Raw genomic sequence first — 22023 nt, 5'->3', positions numbered from 1 at the left:
AACTCTGAAAGCAGGCATAAAGTAGAAGTGAGGTTTCAGTACCAATCTGGCTAAGATTTAGAAATGAAATAAAAACCAAATTGAAGAAGTAGATCCTGCCTTGTATTTATGACTGTACAAGAGGAAAGGAGAATGGACATGTTGCCTATCTCCAAAAGCAGTAGACAAAGAAGTAACAAGGAATGGTTTACTGTTTTCATTGAGACCATTTGTGTGACTGTGATCATGGGACTAAAGACTGACAAATGGTGACTGATGAATTTCACTGTTGGAGTCTGATCAAATCACGTGAAGAGACAAGCACCAAAATCTATGCTGGACACTAGGGGAAAAACTCTAGGGGAATTCAATTTATTTTCTTCTTTTGCTTTTTCCATCCAGTTTTAGGACTGTTGAGTAATGGGATTTTAGTTAATAGTCTAATGTTATGTTTTCTGATTTTTTTTTCCCCAAAAATTTACGTGGAATGAACAAAGAATTAAGCTGTATCTCTGGAACCACTACTGCTGCCAAGGGCTGCATTTAGTGTATTACACAATGAAGTGTAACAGGTACTCACTTCTCTTTCTGAATTTCCTCTGTAAGACATGGCAAAAGCCATGTTGTTCATCTGGGCTTCTTCACCTTGTAACTTATGTTAATGACCACATTGCCACACAATATTTTAACTGCTATAAGAAAGGCATAGCCTTATCAAGGGGAAATACCAAGCTGACCATGACAGGTCATGTTTTGCCATTATTTTAAAGAATGTATTTTGCTGAGTTCTTTTTCATTTTTTCTGTTTTTGTTTTGTTTTGGGTTTGGTTTTTTTGTTTTTTTTTGTTTTTTTTACTTTTGGCAACTGACATGAAAATTGCATAATGAACATTGTTTTCAGATTCTAAAAATAGCAAATTATGCACAGATATCTTAATATATAAGAAGCATGAAAGGGAAAAATATATTCCCTATATTTTTAATCAGTTGTGTAGAAAAAGCAGCTTGAATTTAGGACTTCATAAAACTGTTACCTGAGTTCTGAGTTTAATCATATCAGCTTCCATCTGGGAGTTGGATTCATTTAGTTCTTTGATTTCTTCATCTAACTGTTTAATTTCTTCATCATTTTCTATACCTGTGTGACATAAAAATAAAAGAGATATTAAAATAATTAAGCCTTAAATCAGAGTTCAGTGAATTAATTATTTCCATATTTGAAAAACAATTTATTTCAAGCAAAAAAGAAAAAGGAAGTATTCTTCAAACTTTTATTCTGCAGTTTAAAAGAAGCATTTTCCATTACTTTTCCTTTTAAAATTGTAGTAATTCTCCAGTGAAACCGTTGGAAATGCCTGGAGGATCAAAAGGACCTTTAACTTTATATACACTCATTTAACTTTATAAGAAATGCACCTGCAGCAACAAATTTCACTCCACTGTCATGTAATTTATTTAAAGAGTGTGTCCACTTACAAATCTTTTGAAGGAAAGTAAAAAAATCTTAATATGGTAATCTCTTCATATTACAGCATTATAAAGAGAATTTTTTTTCTCATCAATGAGAATTTTGTCGATGTGCTGGGATATATTGTGATTCTGCAGTTGTTTTTGATGCTTGATGAAGGCTCAGACTGGTTCATGAAGGGTTCAGAAGGGTGTTATTAAATAATGATATATAATTTGCAAAATGGAATTGATCTCATATTTTGTGACATAAATATTAAAAACCACATAATTTTAAAGGTATCTGTATTCCTAAGAATTCAGATAGAATAAACTGTAACAGTTTAATGTTTTAATCCTTATAATTAATACAAAAAAGCATAAAATAATCCTGGGAAGTGACAGATAGATCTGTTTTTTCTCAAGTCCAAGTGTGAACACCTAAAGCCAGAGAAACTGGTGTTCCCACTCTCGTTCTTTTGCTGGTGTGAATCTTTCACACCTTTCTCCACAGTGTCTGACTATGATAGGAAAGATGTCAAAGAATCACAGAATGGTTTTGGTTGGAAGAGACCTTAAAGATTATCTAATTTCAACCCCTCTGCCATGGGCTGGGACACCTTCCACTAGACCAGGTTTCTCAGAGCCCCATCCAGCCTGGCCTGAAACACTTCCAGGGATGAGGTATCCACAGCTTCTCTGGACAACCTGTTCCAGTGTCTCATCACTCTCAAAGTAAAGAGTATTTTCCTAATATCTCTCTCGCAGTTTGAAGCCATTCTTCCTTGTCCTGTCACTATATGCTCATGTAAAAAGTCTCTCTCCATATTTGTTGTAGGATCCCTTCAGGTGCCAGAAGGCTATTGGGTCACCTCTAAACCTTCTCTTTTCAGGCAGAGCAATCCAAATTGTCTCAGCCTTTCCTTGTAGCAGAGGTGCTTCATCCCTCTGTTGCACCTTGCACTTGGTTTTGTTAAACCTCATGAGATTCCCAGGGGCCACTTCTCCAGCTTGTCCAGGTCCCTCTGGATGGCATCCTGTCCTTCAGGAGAGTCACTGCACCACTCAGCTTGGGGTCATCTTCAAATCTCCTGAGTGTGCATCTGATACCCTTGTCTATGCCATTAATGCAGATATTAAATAACACTGGTTCCAATATGGACCCCTAAAGGACAACATCTGTCACTGATGCCCATTGGGACTTTGAGCCACTGACCACTGCTCTGGATGTGACAACCCCATCAATTCCTTACTCACCTAACACTGCACCTACCAAATCCATCCCTCCAGTTCTGAAAGAAGGATGCTGCGGGAGACTATGCCTGTGGCTTTACAGAAGTCCAGGTAAGTGGCATCTCTAGCTTTTCCCTTGTCCATTGATGTAGTCTCCCCATCATAGAGGGCCACTGGTTTGCTCAGGTAGGCCAAGTGTCCAAGTAGCCAAAATAGGCACATATTACTCCTTAAGGCATTCTTTTGGGCATGACAGATACTTAGGAGTTTTCAATACTACCTAGGTTGTACAGCAAATAACATCCAGATCTTGCACTCCCTGGTTAGCAAGCTCTTGAACAAAGACAGTCACTGCATTCTCCAGCCATGTGGGCTGAGGTGCCTCCTGAACTGCATTCAAATGCTCTGAAGGCAGTTAACACCAACAGTTAAGAAGGCAAGCACTGTCACAGACTAAGTAGCTACACAGTTTTTCCAAGAAAACTCAGGACTTGGGCATCTCCCAGACAAATCTTTATCATATTACTTGAACTGAGGTATCTACATTTTGCTTTTACTGAACTTCAACTACCAGGGTACTATCCTGACTTTCATCCAAGGTACTTTCATCCTCTTCCCTGCAACTCAAGGTTCCCAGGAAGAATTGAGACTACTGGAGCTGAAATAACACAAAGCCATCTCCATCTGCCAGAGGTTATAGAGCCATAGGTCCAAACGAATTCAAGGGAACTCAGGAGAAGGTGAGATTCTGGAAACAAACCCTTTTTCTCTTCTAAATCCTGCAACAATGTAAGACTAACTATTGCCCTTTGATGAATAAAATATGAACCAGCAAATTATAATGGTATATTATACTTTGAAATATTTTAGAGTTTTAGATTTAGATAGACATAATTCAATCTGACTGCTCTACTCCTGGCTCAGGTTTCTAGAGCATAAAACCTGGTTTCACTTCTACTGGCAGTGAACTCACAATTTATATAGAGTGGATTTAACATGTAGGAAAAAAGGCAATAGAGTAACAGTAACTTTAGTTTACAGAGAATTACTATTTAAGAACATAACGATTAAAAATTTACCATTACTGGCCCGCTGCTTTATTGTTAGCATTTGTTCTCCAGACAGCTTTGCTTTCTTCATTGCTGAAGTAGCTCTGGGGCATCCTGATAAACTGTGAACAGTAAGGAGCCTGTTAGTTTTGACAGGTCATTGAAAAGGAATCTGTAATCCAAACCTGTAATAAAAACAGTATCAGAGATATACTTCATCTTCACTACCTAGCACTGAAAAAGTGCACTAATCTGAGAAAGAAGGACTTACCAGCAGTGACTTCATTATTTTGTTTTTCCTCCAAATTATTTTCGCATAGATAGCTAATATAAAAGTCAGATAAAGAGTTCAATTTTCTTAAGGCAAAATACTTTTTAAAAAAGAGTTTTATTTTAAAAGCAGTTATTGTGTAAATACTTTCACTTGAATTTACATGTCCCATTAAAGTCCCTGCTCTGTACTTCCAGCCTTTTTTGATTCAAATGTCCAAATATGGAACTGAATGCTGAGAGAAGATGATGAGCTACCTCTCACATCCAAATTACTAGTTCTTATAAGCTGTTTTTCTTTGTTAATATCACCTACCGAGCTGGCTATATTGCCCTTTTCTAAATTTTTTGTTGGTGCTCAAGGAAAGTCATTCCAATAAAAAGGACCTTGTTTTAATGGGGGAATATATATGTCTTATAAAGCATATTTGTTACATTTATGGATGTACATTCAGTTATCTCTTTTCTCTCACATTGCCAAAATATTAAGCTTTTTAATTACATTGTACAAAACAGTTTGATAGCAAATGCAGTCTTAGCAGGCTTTATTGTAAAAATTAAAATACAGATGACACAGTGCTCAGTATTTAACAAATAATGGTACACCAAACTACCCCGTTTTTCCAAAATCACATCTTTTATGCAGTTGCACTACTGAAGATAAGAGAAAATACATATTCAATCTAATTTAATGATGGAATACTATAATCTTACTCTGAGGAAGCTTTAGCTTAGTGAAGATAATTTGGAAGCCTGCTAAACAATTTCCTGTTGCCTCAACATTTCAGTTTGCATAGCCATGCAAACTGAGAAACATTATGTATTCTCATTGCATACAGGCACATTTATATTTTGTGTCCAGATCCAAAGGAAGACTTCTAAAAAAAAAATTAATTGTGAAAATCTGATTCAAATCTAATACACAAAAATTTGATTAAAAACATTTCTTTAAGCAAAGATGCAACTTCCTTCTAAATAAAGTCCTCTAATTTAGGTATAGTGTTTGGTTATTGAAAATGTTTCTTTGAAAAATCTGAGCTACTATTATCAAGTGCAGTCATACAAAAAAGATTGCTCTTAGAAAAAATATATTTAAAATTATTTTCTCAGCTAAAGAGTCTGTTCAATATTTTATACAGCTTTGTGACTAAGAAGATGTATAATAAAATAATACTAGTAGTATCAAGAAATGGCATGACCTAGTAGCTTTTGGCTGTAACCTAATTGGTAGGATGCCAAATTACTACTCCAAGGTCTGCTATGGACTCAGTGTGTGACTGTAAACAACTGTCCTCTTGAAGTGTCAAAGGGAGCCTTGAAGATAATTAAGGAGAAGAGAATTTGGCATTTTGGGGAAAAAAATGTTGGCACAGAGAAAACAATGGGATAACAGTATATGCAAAGTTTTTGTATCATTTAACTGACTTAATTATTGTAACCTTCCAGTTGATTTAATGAATTTTCTCATATTTTGTTTTTACTCTTTTTCAGAAGAAGTTAGCATCACAGAGTATTATAACAACTGGATTAGTTTACTCTCATCTTATTCTATAGGCTTTTCCTCTCTAGAAGCCTTGACTGATGACAACCCCTCAAAATAAAATCAGCCCTCAAAAACAGACCAACAAGAAACCTGGATGTTAGAACAGTACACCTGAGAGCAGAGAAAAATAATCAAACAAATCAAATCTGTTCAGAAATATTAGAAATCTACTGTGTTATTCAGTCTGCCTAAATCTGAATTTTGGTGCCATGGACCTAATCTTATTCCCAGCCCATGATTCTATACACCAAGTTTTCAGGACTGCCTAAACATGCAGATATTTTCTCAGGTAGTCTGGAAGGTTATCTCTCCCTGGAGTGCCCAGGGTGCTCCAAGGTGTGCTGTCACCCTGAGGCCCCAGGTACAAGGTTCCATATGTGCAATATTAAGCTTTCCTATTCCCCAGAGTAAGGTGGACACACTCTAGCTGCCAAACAGCAACTGTGCATGGCCCATCACCACTGGATAGAGATGTATTGCTGGTGTAGGATATGGAGCACCTACAGCTTGGCTGCAGTTCAGGCACCGTGGCACCAGATGCCTTCTGCCTATACTGAACCACAAAGGTGTGGGTGGTGTGCTCCATCCTTGCTGCTGGAACTGTTGGAGAGTCCTTCTGCACAGATTATCTACCTTTTCTGGAGGCACCCAGATGAATCATGAGTTAGTTAGGGGAAAGAAAAAAGGCTAATTTTTGGGTATACCAGTGAGGATGCAGAAGGCTTCCACACTATGTAACCAGATTAGTTTTGTTCTAACCCACTGGCAATCTAATACAATATGTACAGACAGAGGAAGGTTTTGACCAAAATGTGGGTTTTTTTTCAATGCATCTGTATGCCTAATTCCACAACCTTCCTCTTTTTGCTTCCCCAGTCCTTACATGCATCACATACCTCTATGACTACCTTTAGCTTGTTACATGTCTCTCCTTAGAAGAGGCCATGAATGAACAGACAGCCCTAAATTTTCCAGTGGCTTTATGTAATTTAAGAAAGCAATCAAAACTCCCAAAAGTATCCTGCTCATCACAGGGGAAAATGCCAAAGCCAGACCATGCCATTGCCTTCCTCTGCAGTTTTTTTTCTGGCAAATCTGTCTCTTCATAAATTCTATATTGTATTGTAAGCAGATGAGCTCACTTTCCTGAGCCAGGCAGTTTCAGTGAAGCAGATACCAATTCAGTAAACTAAATTAAGAGTATTGACTTTTACTACAGTTTGTTTAACTTGCCTAAATACTTCAGAAATTAGTTAATCAAAGATAGCAATGTACACCCCTTTTGCTTTACTCTGTTCTTAACTAAGTTACCTAAAACTGTTTCAAGTAATTAAAATTCTAGAGTAAGCTTCTACTCTGCAAGGATATTCTACCTCTTCTATTTTATCTTATTGACTATGTTTACTTCTACAGAAGGCAACCGGCCAGAAGAACTCAGGATATATGGGAAGAGAAGATTAAAAACAAGGTCAAGCCAGTGTTGCACCAAAAAGCAGGCTGCTGAACAAAGGCTGAACACTACAGAGGTGTAAAGTTAACCAAAAAGCTTGAATTGACATCCCAGTGAGACTGGAGAGTTGCTTGAGATTTCTAGAAGACTGGGGGCTAGGAGGAGACAGAAGGACAGAAGGAAACAGGAGTAGATATGATTTTTTTTCCTGTGACTGGTAAACAAAAGAATACAAGTGAAAGCTATTTCAGTGCTTCAAGAGTTATGCAATACATGTTTTAGATACCTCAAAAATTAAAAAAGACTATGAGAAATATCTAGGTAGTAGTTTTGTTAAGGATAATATTATCCTCACATTAAGTATGGTATGAAGCTGTATCAGGGGAGGTTGAGGCTGGGTATTAGGAAAAGGTTCTTCACCCAGAGGATGGTTGGGCACTGGAGCAGGCTCCCCAGGGAGTGGTCACAGCCTAACAGAGTTCAGGAAGTGTTTGGACAATACTCTCAGGCATTTGGTGTGGTTCTTGGGCCTGGACTTCAATGATCTTTGTGAGTCCCTTCCAACTCAGGATATTCTGTTATTCAGTTTGAAGCCTGCACAGTTGATGTTTGCCATAGGTTTTCAAACTTTACACTGACTTTTATATAATTCTGCAGCTTCTTAATTCCAGCAAAGAATTAGTAAAATTAACCACAGTTGATCTCACTTGCTCCTGCTATTATTCTCATACAAGGAATCATAAGAATATAAAACCACAGTTGAACATTCTTTCCATAATAAAAATTAGTTATGTTTTCAAAAAACATTGCTGGGGCATAATAAGTTCAGTATAAATGTACTCAACCAGGAATTATCACTGTCAGGTTCTGGATGCCACAGGGCTTGAAGCCACATTTTGGTGGGGCTGTGAGAAGCACCAACAACCAACTCCTGACTCCCTCTGAGTTTTTGATTCACCAAGAGCTGTGAGTCTCTGCTGTATCAACAACCAGATGACCACAAGCACCTCAATTTGTTGGGATGCAATGTGTATTGACTCTCAATAAATTTCTACTGTTGGGTTTAACCTCTAGTTAGAGAAAGAAAAATGTTGTCTGGCACATCATCCTAGAAACCACCCTCTGCCATAACTTACCACATACTATAAAGACTATATGGTGATTGTATCTATTAGAGTTGAACATAAGGTGAAGAATTAAATTTTTTTCTGATTTAGCACTGTGATTGTCTTACTGCAATCAATGCCTCGCCATATATTGCAGTGGATTTGGAAATATGGTGAAATTTGTTAAAAAAGAAAATAAAAAATAGTGGGGGAAATAAGTTTTAAAGGGGTTTTTAGGTAGTGTTCAGTGCACATTTATAAAAAAAATTAGTTTAAAAATAAATAAATGAGGATTAAAATCCTGACCTGTTTCAAGAATGTAATTGCACTGCCTTCAGGGATGCAAACAACAGAGGCCACCAGAGATCACTGATCAAGTGGAGCAATTGTCTGGGTGACCGATTTTAGTTATCTGGGTTCCAGCTGTGTGTTAAATATATTTTTTTCTTCAGTAGACAGATGCAGTTTAGTCCCTCTTGAAGCTGGAGGATTTGCACTTGGCTTCTCAAGTGAAGAAAACATTTTCCAAACAGAAAATTTGGTATTTGGGAAAGGATGAGATAAAGGTCAAGTAAACCACAACTTTTATATTTGGTATGTCAAGTGTTGAAGTTTACAAAGAAAGAAATAACATGGTGCCACAAAAACAGAGCCTCAACCTGGAGTACCCAAAATGCATACTGAGGACAAACTTTATAAACCCTGTAAACATGTTTACATATTCATTACCACAGTGATTTAAAAAAAAAAAAAAAAAAAGAAACATTTCTCCTGTTTATTAAAAATAGCATTGTCTGTAGACTAGAGGAAGGAACAAGTCACTTTCAAGGGACTTCTTTTAACTAAAGATATATTCAAAACAAGCCCCAGATGTAAATCCTTTTGAAATTCAGGGACATACAAATCACAGTGAGAATGACTATCTTATTTTGTTAATGGCTGAAACCTTACTTTCACGACTAAGCTCTTCAACTATTTGCTAATGTTTGAAGTTCAAGTTAAGAGATCAAACTCAGTGATCAAAGTAGCCCATTCCTGGTTTAATATTAAACCCATGAACCACTCTTTTTTTTTTTCTATGTTGAAGGGTATCAGCTTTAGTGACTTCCTTATTCCCATGAGTAAATTCTGCTACACACCTTGAAGGATTAAATACTCTATGCACAACTCCAGCAGAGATAAAAGGAACCCTCCCTAAACCAGCACTCACTTTTATTTACATTCAAGTGTGATTGGCTTTTCCCCAGGTTCTTGCTGAGATGTGGAGCAAATGGGAATCCAGGAGAGAGGTTCTGCAAACAAGGTAGCTTTATTTTCATGCAGATTACTGTGACTCACAGAGGAATCTCTCCTCCACACACAACCCCAGCTGCCTTTGTGTCGTGTTGGGTGACAGAAAAAATTCATCTGTTCAACTCAGTTTCAGAATTCTTCACCAGAAAAAAAAAAAAAATTAATGTGGCACTTTATAAGTCTTGTTTCCAGGCAAAAGCTTTTTGCTTAGTTGGTTGGTTTGTTGGTTGGGGTTTCTTGTGGGTTTTTTTGTTTTGTTTTGGGTTTTTTGGAGTGCATTTACAACTCACACATGGATGCTGGCTGTGAAGAACTTCAGTTTTGAATCAGAAGGGAAATCTAAGTTAAAATTACTAAAAGCTTGATGCAATTTGGAAAGTGACAGCTCCTAATTAAAGTTGTTTTCCAAAGGTGCTGAGGAAAGTAGTTGAGATTTTATTCTGTTTAAATAAATCTTTGCTTCAGAAGTAAAAAAATCAATCCACTACCCAAAGTGCCATTAAAAAAATACATAGCCACTATGACTAAAACAAAATGCAAGCTTTTCAAATTTATTTTAATAATATCTGAAAATTGTTTCAGAAAAACGTTCTGGAAAGAACTATGTTCTTATTTTAGCTGGAGGAGGGTTGAATTAGCAGTAAAATCTGGTGAGTCAGGCACCAAATGGACATCAAGATAGAGTGAATGGCCACCCAGAAGAAGAGAAGGTATTTGGGGTTTTTTACTGGAGATTTTAAAGGTAAGATAGCATTACAGCTTAATTATGCCTATCCCTCATAACAAAAGAACAAAGTAGGCATCAGGTAAGAAGAACAAAAATAGGAATTATGCAGAATTGTTAACATGGCAAAGCTGAGAGAAAAGACCCAGAGAGCAGACTCAATTTGAAAGGAATCCCCCTGGGGCATAAATATACACCAGAAAAGGGATTAATGAATCCTGAAATGCTGGAACTGTAAGAGCAGTGCCAAAGTTGCCCTTCAGCTGGGTACAGTAGTCCCTTGGCAAATTTACATCATATTTATTTAACTGAAGCAGCTTAGTCAGCAAAGAGACTTTGTGGGTGGGCTTCTCACATGTTAATGAGCATTGACCTGTCTCGTCCCTGAAGAGGGAAAGAGGTTTGGCTCCTGCCCAATGTGCAACAACTGTTCAAAAATCTCTCATTTATTCTTTGGTGAGTGAGTACCCACTGCAGCCCACTCCTGACTTACAGTGGCCCCAGCACTAAGCCATGCACAGTGGGTCACAACTGAGTGCCCCAGGAGCTGGGGGCTGGCTTCTGCAAAGCTTATCAGCCTCTCTCCTGTCTGGTGATTGCCCACAACAGGACAGATGATGTGAAGACCAGTGGATTTACTGGGCTGTTGAATAGAAAGAAAGGTTGAGACTTCCCTGTGCATAAATAGGTAATGTGTATGTTTAGCTACACACCTCTGATTAGTGCTCTTTTCAAGTGACTGAAAATTTCAAGTGATCTATTTAGTGACCAAGTAGAGCTCACTTTGGCACTTAAAATGAAGCACAATTTCTCTAAACACTTTGTATAGAAAACAAGGAGAAAAAAGTATTTCAGGAGGAAAAAATCATCCCTCCTGAAATCTAAAAAGTCATCCTGTATTCTCTGCTTTTTTATGAGCTATGTCTGGAATGAGGACAAGCAGACTTATAAGCAGACAGCTTCTGCTAAGTGCCTGAAATCAAGGAGGTGTCACATTGCAAACACCTGTACAATTGCTGTCTGCTGTAATTTGTCAGGTCTGCTAAGCAAAATGATTTTTCTTGTTTATACTGTGCAGTCTATTTTGTCTAATATGGATTTCATGTTATTTTCTCTGCGACTTTCCCAGGGTAAGTAAACCTCTTAAATCCTTTTAGATTATCTTACTATCAAGAGCCTTCCAGTTTAACAAATGGTACATTAGATTGAAATGTTATTCCATCCTTCTTCCAGCTCATAATGAAAAGAGCTGGCAGAACTACCTGCAAAGGGCCTCTCTTTCAACAACCAGGTTCTTCATTTAGTCACTTTTGCCAAATTTTAACTGATCTGACTGAAATCTTCAGTCTGGCCAGGCTAATTTTTTTTTCCCGAATGTCACAGGAAAAATATTTCTATTTCTCAGAATATACTTCTATACCACTGTTTTCTCCATATGCATTGTTTTGTCCCTACTGAGAACAAAAAAATCCAAATAATTCCATTAATAACTCGAACTATCTGTGAATTTGAGCAAGAAATGACATTTCTTGGGTATTGCTCTGAGTTTAGACATGTATTCTGCTGTTCTCATGAAAACAAAAGTAGATTGGGAGGTCTATAAGCCTGTCCAAGACTATCCCTTGGACATGCCAAGTGGATGTGAGTTAGTGTTTAGTTCCAGACCCTCCATGTCCTTTGTGTGTATAAATGAGAGCCTTCCCTGCCACCAGCCCTGCTCAGGGCTGCAGGGCCTGGAGCAGAGGAATGCTTGCTGGAAGCAATGCCTGAGACTGCCTGTCCTGTTCTACCAGTGCACCAACTACTGCAAGTGCTGGGGATTGGGGAGCTCAGAAGTAAGAAGACTGAACAGGGGCCCCAGGGACTGATAAAGGAAGAGAGTAAGAACATTACAGTAGGAGAGAAGGAAGACAGGAAGAGGAAGGTGTTGAAAAGTGGTTTAGGAAGACCTTTTTCCCTTAAGGTCAACACAAAATTACTAAGTAAAAAAATCCTTTGTACTGCAGGACCCACCTCATAGATTTTAAATTTTTTTCTTTATGTATTTCCAGGATTTTTGGTTATTATTACATTGAATTGCCACATTTCTTTCCCTGTCTTCTTGAAAATGTCAATGCACTTCCAGGTCTGTCATCTTTTAATGATGTCATCATGATGATGCTTATCATTGTCAGTTGTGGCTATTGTTAAATACAGTAAATTTTGTTAGCTTTTCTATACTCGTAACGATGAATGGTGTTCTCCTGCTGAATTGTACATGCAATGTACAGCTTTTAGGAAAAAGGAAGAGATGGGAAACAGCAAAAGAAATCAATGGCAGAGAGAGGACAGGCAGATTAAGATCAAATGAACAGACATCCTAAACAACTTTAAAAGCCTACCAGAGAAAAAATAAAACCATGAGAACTAAGACTGAATTAATTTTGACACAAATGTGGCACTCTATCAACTTACTGTAGCACAAACAAAAACATGGACAAAAGTTGACCTGACAAGAGACCTGGTTAGAAATAGAGCATTCAAATACTTTAATGCTTTGCATATTAAAAGCTTCTTACAAATCTGGAGTTTGACAGTATTTATGTTTCATAAATAGAAAAAAAAAATAGATTTCTCTCTGCAAAGTTTAAACCATTTTCAGTGTACAGCACAGGAACACCTTTCAAAAGATATTGCTGGACACAAACTCCTGACAAATAGGGTATTTTGGAAGTTTGGAGCACCTTGAGAATTCAGCTGGCAGTTTGGATCGTTGGTGTTCTAAAGGATGGTTGCAATTGGCTTATTTGCAAGCTTCTGGGTCTGCTCAAAACCAAAAGAGAGGTGGACCAGGGATGGAAAAGTCAGCAAATACCCACTGGGGAATGACAAGACTGTTGCTTGGGGATGCAGAGATGCAGCTGGAATAGCAAAAGCTCAGCTCAAATTGAAACTGGTCAGAAATGTGAAAAACTCCAAGAAATGCTTCTTTAGGTATGTGGAGAGCAAGTGGAAACAGAAGGAAAATATTGGCACACTGCTATATGGGAGAGGTGCATTAGTCACCAGCAATGCAGAAAAAGCAGCAGTTCTTGATACTTCCTTCACATCTGTCTTTACCAACACTGTTGGGCCCCAGGCCCTGGGGGCAAAATTCCAGGTTAATGCAAACACAGACTGACCATTGCTGATGGAAGAGTTGCAAGCGAACTATTAGAGGAGTCGGCACTACAAATCCATGAGCCCTGATATTGCCTATCTGAGGGTGTGAGATGCTGGCTGATGCTGTTACAAGCCTCTTCATAGTCTTTGGGAAGTTGTGGAGAGCAGGGAATAGATATCCCAGAAAACTGGGAGATAAAAAGAGAGATAGTGACAACCTCATCTACAAAAGGGGCTTAAAGGAAGATCTGCAGGCTGTTTAGCCCTATTTCACTCTCTGGGAAAGTTATGGAATGAATCCTCCTGGGGACTATCATCAGTCAGATGAAGCACATGATTGGGAAAAGCCAGCACAGATTCACCAAGGGCTTGATAAACTGGCAGAAGGAAATTTGCTTTTTGTGACAAAATAACTTGCTTGGTTGATGGTGGGGGCTATCCATGGACATCGTCTACCTGGATTTCTACAATACTTTTGATACAGTTTCCCATGGCCTCCTCCTAGAGAAATGGGGTTTTGTCTGGACAAGTGGTGTGTGTAGTGGGAGAGAAACTGGCTGAGAGCTGCACACAGGGTGGTGGTAAACATCTCCTTTTCAAATTGGCAACCTGACACAAGTGGGATCTCCCAGGGATCCACACGGGGCTCAATCCTGTTTGAAATCTTCAAAAGTGATCTGAACAATGGGATCAACCATATCCTGATGAAGTTTGACAATGATACCAAACAGAGTAGGGAAGTGAACTCTTTGGAAGGGAAAGTCACACTGTAGGAAGACCTGGACAGCCTGGAGAGTGGGCTGGCAAGAACCTTATGAAATTCAACCAAGACAAGTGTAAGGTCTTGCACCTGGGAAAGTATTCAAGAGAGCAGCACAGGCTGGGACCTCCCTGCCTGTGGATCAGCTCTGTGGAAAGGGACCTGGGGGTGCGGGGGATGACAAGCTCAGTGTGAGTGGTGCAGCTGAGGCACAGAGAGCCAGCTGGGCTGCATCAACAAGGGCATGGCCACAGAGACACAGAATCCATTGTCCCATCATTGTCCCATCAGGACACACCTGGAACATGGTGCTCAGTTCAGGTTCACACTGTGCAAAACGCTGTGGACAGGCTGGAGGGCCACTGCTAGCCTACTGGTGAGCATTTTCATGGTTTTAAATGCTGAAGTTTAGAAATGCAGCTGTTAAGACAGGATGTGACTTCAGGTAAATATTGAAAGCTCTACAACGATTTAGGAGAAAATTTGCAGCCTGTGTTTTGTAAAGCATCTGTATTATAGAGCTATTGCCTCTTTGTGGGCACCTATCCCAGATAAACCCTGGGGTGAGATGCTGTTCTATGGTCCTCAGCCATACCAGGAGGTTTGACTGTAGGTGGTATTTGCAAATCTTCCCTTCAGAAGCTAAGGATGATGACAGAGAATTTTTATGCAGTATCTATTTCTAGAAAAGCATATTTAATGAGAAAAAGGATCTGCATATGAAAAATCTACATCTCAAACTTCTTCCCTCACATCTGTCATCTCCTAAATGCTTTGAGTGTTTGAGAACTCAGAGTTCCTCTGAGGATCCATGTGAGTGTAGGTATCAGCCAGTTTCTAGAAAGCAGCTGCAGAGGGCAGCTCTTGACTTGAGTTTTTTGGGTTTTTGTTTTTTTTAATATTTTCCTCTTTTCATAATCTGTCTGTTCCCATGCTTAGCAATGCAATTGTGCAACTCAGAGCTATGACTAACATAGAATTTTTGGAGGAAACACACACTGGCAGTGTTCTTCACCTAAGGACATGTATGTGTGGAAATGGCTGAAACTGAGTGAACTTCCTGTGGGCTTTCTGACAACCTTACCTTTAACTAAACCTTCCTATGCATAAAGTGGATATTCTGTAACAAGTGCCATATGTAATAATCTCCCATAACTACTTGATAATTTCTATATACATTCCTTCAGAAGAGAAATGGCAGTGGATGATGCCCACTGCTTCCCCCCAGCACATCTAGACATTTTGCAAACACAGTGGCATGCCCCGCTGCTCAAATACAAATCCTGTTCTATAAAATTTTTTATGCATCTTGGAGTCCTAATGTCCTCAGCAAGTATACAGGTTCACTAAAGAAAAATCACCCTTCTCTATGCTTTCATCTCTATTTAGCATTAGCTTGTTAATGGGAAGAATAATTTGATCATCTCTTGTATATGTACTGAATATTGCAGCTCTAGTAACATGTTTTTTACTGGCTTTGGCTGGAATACAGTTCATTTCCTCCCGAGTAGTTGGTATGAGGCTGTGTTTTTGATTTCTGCTGGAAACAGCATGGATAATTCAGGGATGTTCTCATTACTGCTGAGGAGTACTCACACAGAGTCAAGGCCTTTTCTGCTTCTCACTCCACCTTGCCATTGATGGGGCTGGGGGTGCACAAGCTGGGAGCTGGGTGGGGACACAGCTGGGACAGCTGATCCCAACTTACGCCAGGGATATCCTGCAACATATGGTGTCGTGCTCAATATACACAGGTGGGGGAAGAAGAAGGAGGAAGGGGGGACACTTGGAGCGATGGTGTTTGTCTTCCCAAGACACCATTACTTGAGCCTTGCTCTCCTGGGGATGGCTGAACACCTGGCTGCCCATGGAAAGCAGTGAATTAATTCCTTGTTTTGCTTTGCTTGTGAGTGGGGCTTTTTCTTTACCTGTAATCTCCACCCATGAGTTTTCACACCTTCACACTTCAGATTGTCTCCCCCATCCTGATGGAATTAAGCAAGCAACTCTGTGGGGCTGAGGTTCTGACTGTGATTAAACCACAACAGTTTTCCTTAAAAGTTGCAGTAATGTAACTTGAAATGGGTGAACACTGATGTAAATAAAAGTGAGCTGAAGATGGGAGCAAGAACACAGTTTTAGACCTAAAAAGGCATTTCTGCAGGTAATTTCCACTGAAATCAGCACAAACACATTCCCCCTCTGTGATAAGAAGCAAGGTTGTTAAATCCAAGTACATTCTGAGCAAGTCTCCATGATCACAGCACTAGAAATTATGCTATCCATAAAACCTTCTTAAATCAAATATGTAAGGGTCTGTTCAAGAACTAAACTGCAAAGCTACAGTATAATAGGCAATTTACATTTCATTGTAACCTATTTAATTTATCTGTCTGCTGATTCCATGCTTACATGCCTTCCAATTAATTTTCATATTGCTGATAGGTCACCTAATTTCACACTGGCCTCTCTTCCTAGCAGAGGCTCCTTTTTGAAGCATAGCACACTTAATCCTACGCTTCAAGTCCCTCCTGATAACTCTCTGTTTCCATTATTTCCTAATGTAAAGTCCTTGACAAAATAAAGCTATTTACAAAAATTTTTCCGAACAGTCAATGAAATGGTAAAAACCAGAAACTTTTGTTGGTACCTTTGAACATAGGGCAGGATTCAAAAAAATCATTGAAAATTATGACTTTTCTCATTGGCTACTTAATTCTGGTTCGTAAGTGTGAATGTAGGAATATGCATATATTTAAATTCCAGACTACATACCAGTTGGAGAAGGTTTTTATCAATTTACAGCCCTTGTGGACCATTTCCAGTGTCCACTGATACCAATGCAATGACATCATGTGTACAATGTCAACAGCAGCTCTAAGAAATCTCAACCTGAAAAACATCTTTCCTAATATATATTTGATAAATTCAACAGCTGGCATCATTTTTACAAGCCAGTTTGCTGCTCATTTCCAGAGTATTACAGCTGTTTTAATAATAGCATATTAACAGCTGTCTACAAATGGCAAAATATAAAAATCTCGGAGCACACATAAAGGACAACCACACATGCAATCCACGTACATATATATGCTTAGAGAAATCTCCTGTAGAAGAATATTTCCACTGGGCAGGAAAAGAAATCTTAATAGGAGAGCAGCAAGCTGTATTGGCAAAAATGGAGATATTAACTACTCCTTCCTGAGGAGCTTTTACTGGCTCAGTTAAAGGCCACAACCCTACTTTCTCCCCATGCACACTGAAACCAGCTCTACCTGCAAAATATTTCCATAAGTCTGTTCTCACTGGGTAACTGGAATAGCATCACTTCTCTTCAGAAGGTGAGAACTTGAGATTTGTAGATGAGAGCACAGTCTGTTAGAATGGATACACCTGAAGTGAGGAAATTTCACCCTTATGTAAAAAGATGGAGAATCTGTGATTTAGATGGGATTGAGCTTCAGATTAAACACCTGGGTTTAAATGTATGCATGGGAACTATGTGTCAAAGCTGCCATGGAGCTCTGGGGCTTGTTCATTTAACAAGAACAGCACCTCTGTAGATGCCCTGCCAGACACATTCAGCTCTCAGCTGTCATAATCAAAGAATGGAGTGCATCACAAGTCTTCAGTCATTTTGGCCAACCCAATATGGCAATACTGCATGCCCCAAGAACACTTCAAATGGCATAAGGTACCTATTTGTAGGCAGGGGAAGCCACTCTCTCGACACACACAGTGACATTTATGGTACAACTGATTAAAGGCCAGTGTCTACCTTGCTGAAGTGGTCACCTCCCCAGGATCCACTGATCCTGGGAATAAATGCATCCCACATCTTGTACAAGCAGATTCTTAAGCTAGGTGAACTGTTCTGCTGCTCGATCCTACATGCAAGGCCTGATTCAGTTGTCCATATACAGGCATGAAAGGCTATTTGTGAAGATGTATCACTAAGGCTGATAAATATTACACTGGACCTACCTTTCTGAGCAGCAGCTGGAGGCCATATAAGTAACCCAAAGGCTTCTGAAATGGCTCTGTGTGCTTCTCTTTGTGCAAGCAAATGAACCAACCATTCTTAATAGACTGAAGAATTCTACAGGAACTAATAATATTTTTAAAATAATATGGCTTGTTATTAATATTATCACTGCTTATGGAAGCTTCAAGCAGTTGTTCAATTTGCTCACAACTTAGAATACTAGCCCTTTGTTACATACATCAAGGCAATTAAGTAGAATCAATCTACTTCATCAGTCTTTTTAAGTAACCTCTCATCTTGTGGCACTCTCCTCTAATAATGGACCTATCTGCCCCAAAACTGAATGGCTTAAAAGGTAAGCCATCTACAAGTCTTGTTTCTACTTAAGACAAGGGTACAAAAAACACACATGGCTGCTCTGTAGCTAACTGTCACATTTAGATTACTCTACTAGGTGGCTTTTCTTTTCCCTTTCATTAAAACATTCCTTAAAAAAAAATCTCTAGCCACAGTTTGCCCTTTAAATTGTTAAACTTATATCAGTACATTTCTTTTAGAAATTAGTTATTCTTGTTGCAAGAATTTTCTCCTTGAAACCATGAGTACTATGTGAATACTCCTTCCAAGCAATCTCCCAGTAATTAGATTGTACCTTTTAACTAAAGGTAAAATAATTTCAAAATTTTAATGACAGATGTCTCTGAGTTAAATAAATGTTACACCATTATGAAGAAAGTCAAACTGAAATACGAACACTAATACTGATATTTTACTGAAATTCAGAAACCTAAACCCACATGTGGTATCTGCATAAAAGGTCAGTTTTGCTCTTCTCCTTCCTAAAGCCTCTGGGAGTTGCAGGCAGTGTAATACATTTGGCTACTCAGGTAACACCTCAGGTCATGGACCAGAATCCCTTAATGGCAGTTACCATAAAACACTGAGTAGAAAAACAACTCTGAGCCTAAACAATAAACAGGAACTATGTGTGCAGAGTCTGGAAAGGCTGAAGTAAGGATAAAGCTTCTGAGTGAAGCTGTAAAGAATTGTCAAAGAAAGAATCAAAGGAAATAGTTACAAGAGAAGGAAGAAGTACATGTTTCACCTCGGTATCTACAACTGACTACAGAACAAGATCAAATTGGTTTAGCTAGCAAAAGCGTACAGAAGTTCAGCTGAGGTCTGCCTGCAGAGGGTGACAAATTAGGGACATCAACTTGACGTACTTGAAGTAATAGAGTTCTATATTAGTGATTATATAATAAGAAATTTGCTCTGACATTATAGTCATTTTCAGGCCTAGATTCCAAGGCAGAGCCCAAAAAAATCCTTGTTTCTTCATAATCTAATATCTAAAATGGCAGCAAGTTTTATCCCTAACAAAGGCCATTTTCTCCTCCTTTTACAATTTATGAAAAATGTTACTGAAGCTCTCATATTTTTGCCAAGTTTATGAAAAATCAAGCTTTGTATTTCTTCTGTCAAATATTTACATTCCAACAGTTTTAAATAATGTTCTGTATTCTACGTATATTGTTTTCAACAAACATGTTCATTACCAAATTAATAAAAGTACTTTGATTTCATGGAACTCTTTCCTAATATTCTTCAGTTCCATGCTCTGATGTTTGAGAATCAAGAAAGTCTTGGACATCTCTGAAAATAAGGTGGACTTAGGTAAGTCTTACAATGTCTACCCCAAGGTAATTTGTCCAGAAATATACAGTAAAGAAAAGGAACTTACAGTTACTGTAATGCATGATTTTTGCCCTAAAATTTTCTATATATTATGGATTCAAATGCAGGTCTGTATCTCCATAAAATCCTTGGCATGTCTGGATTTCCAGTTACCAACAAATACATGTAAGCAGCTTATTTTTTGATGTAATAATGGAATTCAAAAATGCCATGAAAAAAGCTGCATTTAAAATCTGATTTAAACAAAAAACATAAGGGAAAAACGTTACTCACCTACGATGAGTAAGAAAACTACCACTGACATGTCCTGAGCCATCACACCCTGGTGTTGGACATGACATTCCTTCCGTCTTCACTGACTTCCAAGAGAACTGTGAGCCATTGAGGTACCCATCCTTTTGCCTTTTGGCAGCAAGAGGACACCCTGACGCGCTGCGATGGGACGCGTATTTTCCAGTGATGTGACCCTGACCATCACAGCCAGGAACTGGACATCTGTGAGCACACAGATGAGGTAAATTTTAATGTCTTCCCATTATACACCTGGTAGCCTCTACAACAAAGTCAAAATAAAGCTGACACAGAAAGAATAATCCTACACTGTGGTTGCAAAAGTAGTCAAGATACCCTGTAGTGGGTAAAATTACAAGAAGAACTTGACAATTTGAAGAAAAAAAAAGTTCTTTGATAAATTCTAAGGAGGCTAACCAGTAGATGCAGTCACAATTGCAATTGCAACAAAAGGACTGAGATATGTATTTGAATTGCAGGTGTTTATCCTGTAAATATCACAGTAAAATAGAAATATTGGGTACTGAGCTCTGATCAACAGCAAAATTGCCTGTAAAACTCCTATAAGCATAAAATACTACTTAGTATAATCCTTGGTACATTTCATTTATAGGTATGGAACCCAAGGAAGACTTATCTGAAGTCATGAAAACATGCATACACATGTAGTTAGTTATGGTGTGATCAGATCAGCTCATTAGAAATGCTGAGCTCCTTTAACCACTCTTTGAATAGGTATGATGATATAGAACTATGTGCTACAGCCCAGAGAGCAATGAAGGCAGTTCTGTATTCATCTGATGGTTTTTCTTATTTGGCAATCTCCCCATACATTTGCTCTGTATACTGCTCTGTATACTCACTATACTAAAAAACCAAATAACCAAGGTTAGAAGGAACAGGTTAGAATCTTCAAAGTGAAATGTTTAAAGAAAATGATGTTGCTTTTTTTTTTTTTTTCCCAATGTGTTGCCATGTAACCTATGTCTAAACTAAAGGCTGGTTACTTCACTGTTTGTGAACTGAAATATTCCTGCAACTCTTCACTGAAGATCTGGTCCTGAATGGTCTAAGCAGTCACTAAATCCACCCAGTTCAGGGGCCACTGATATCAGAGTGCCTTGCAAGAAGAAAACAAAGACCTAGAGAAATCAAGGCATTTGTTTCTCTTGCAAACTGCATGAACAATCAGATTTGTTGTGGCAGTCTCATATAAACACTCAAGTCTCTATTCCCATAACTACTTTTTTGGTTTATTTGTAATATGCAAACATGTTGAAGGGGTGTATTTAGAAGATAAAGATCTAAGTGACTTTTTAATATCATGTGAAAATGAAGAATTTTAAACTATTTCTAAATTAAAGATTATTGTATCCTTGGCTAATGTTGTATCTAGTATCTGCTGAAACAATCAGCACAGATACTAGATTTGCTCATAGATAGCCATATGGTCTTCTGCCCTTGGATAACTATCACACAATAACATTTATGCCTTAAAAACCTTGAAGATACAGAAAATAAAAAGGGTCTTTGAAAATATCTGTTCTCACCTAATTGGCTCTTGGTCTTCTTTGTCTTCCTTGCTTTGTGCTATCCTGATTCCACTTTTCTTTGCTCGCGGACAGCCTGAAAGACTGTGTGAAAGAGAACATTTTAGAATGCAATTTCTCATTCTTGGGTACACTTCACAGGAATACACTCTCTATCCAAGAAACTGGCAAAATAGGCAATCCTGCCCAGCTTCCACAATCAAAGCTCAGGTGGGTTATATGAGGAGAGCTGCAGCAGCCACCATGAGGGGGAATCCATGAGTGTGGGTCTGTATCCCTTCGTAGAACTAAAGATTTATCTTGGGAGCACAACAATAACATTATCAAAACTTCTCACACATCACATAACAATTCTATAGAATGATTGAATAAAAATGTGACAGAGCTCAGAGCTTTCAATGCCTTCCAGAGAAGGAGTTCAAGTGTTCAGAATTCACCCAGACAAAAAGATTTGGTACAGACAAAGTTATATGTAAGGCTGAACAATGTTACATGCAATTAAAGA

The 22023-nt window shown here is 38.4% G+C and overlaps 1 protein-coding gene across 2 annotated transcripts in view; it reads right to left on the bottom strand.

Annotated features, from left to right (window-relative positions):
- MYT1L (myelin transcription factor 1 like) overlaps positions 1–22023 on the bottom strand; it is a 302776-nt gene that overhangs the window by 6709 nt on the left and 274044 nt on the right. For both annotated transcript variants that reach the window (XM_079297496.1, XM_079297497.1), the window contains exons 17-20: positions 21519–21602; positions 19951–20172; positions 3738–3829; positions 1014–1117 (exon numbers count right to left, since the gene is read on the bottom strand). In XM_079297496.1, the coding sequence (XP_079153622.1) occupies positions 1014–1117; positions 3738–3829; positions 19951–20172; positions 21519–21602 (502 nt within the window). The remainder of the gene's footprint in view (positions 1–1013; positions 1118–3737; positions 3830–19950; positions 20173–21518; positions 21603–22023) is intronic.

This window comes from Erithacus rubecula (genome assembly GCF_903797595.1).
Source record: "Erithacus rubecula genome assembly, chromosome: 2".
NCBI classification, from domain to species: domain Eukaryota; kingdom Metazoa; phylum Chordata; class Aves; order Passeriformes; family Muscicapidae; genus Erithacus; species Erithacus rubecula.
This window is presented reverse-complemented; position numbering and strand designations above follow the sequence as displayed.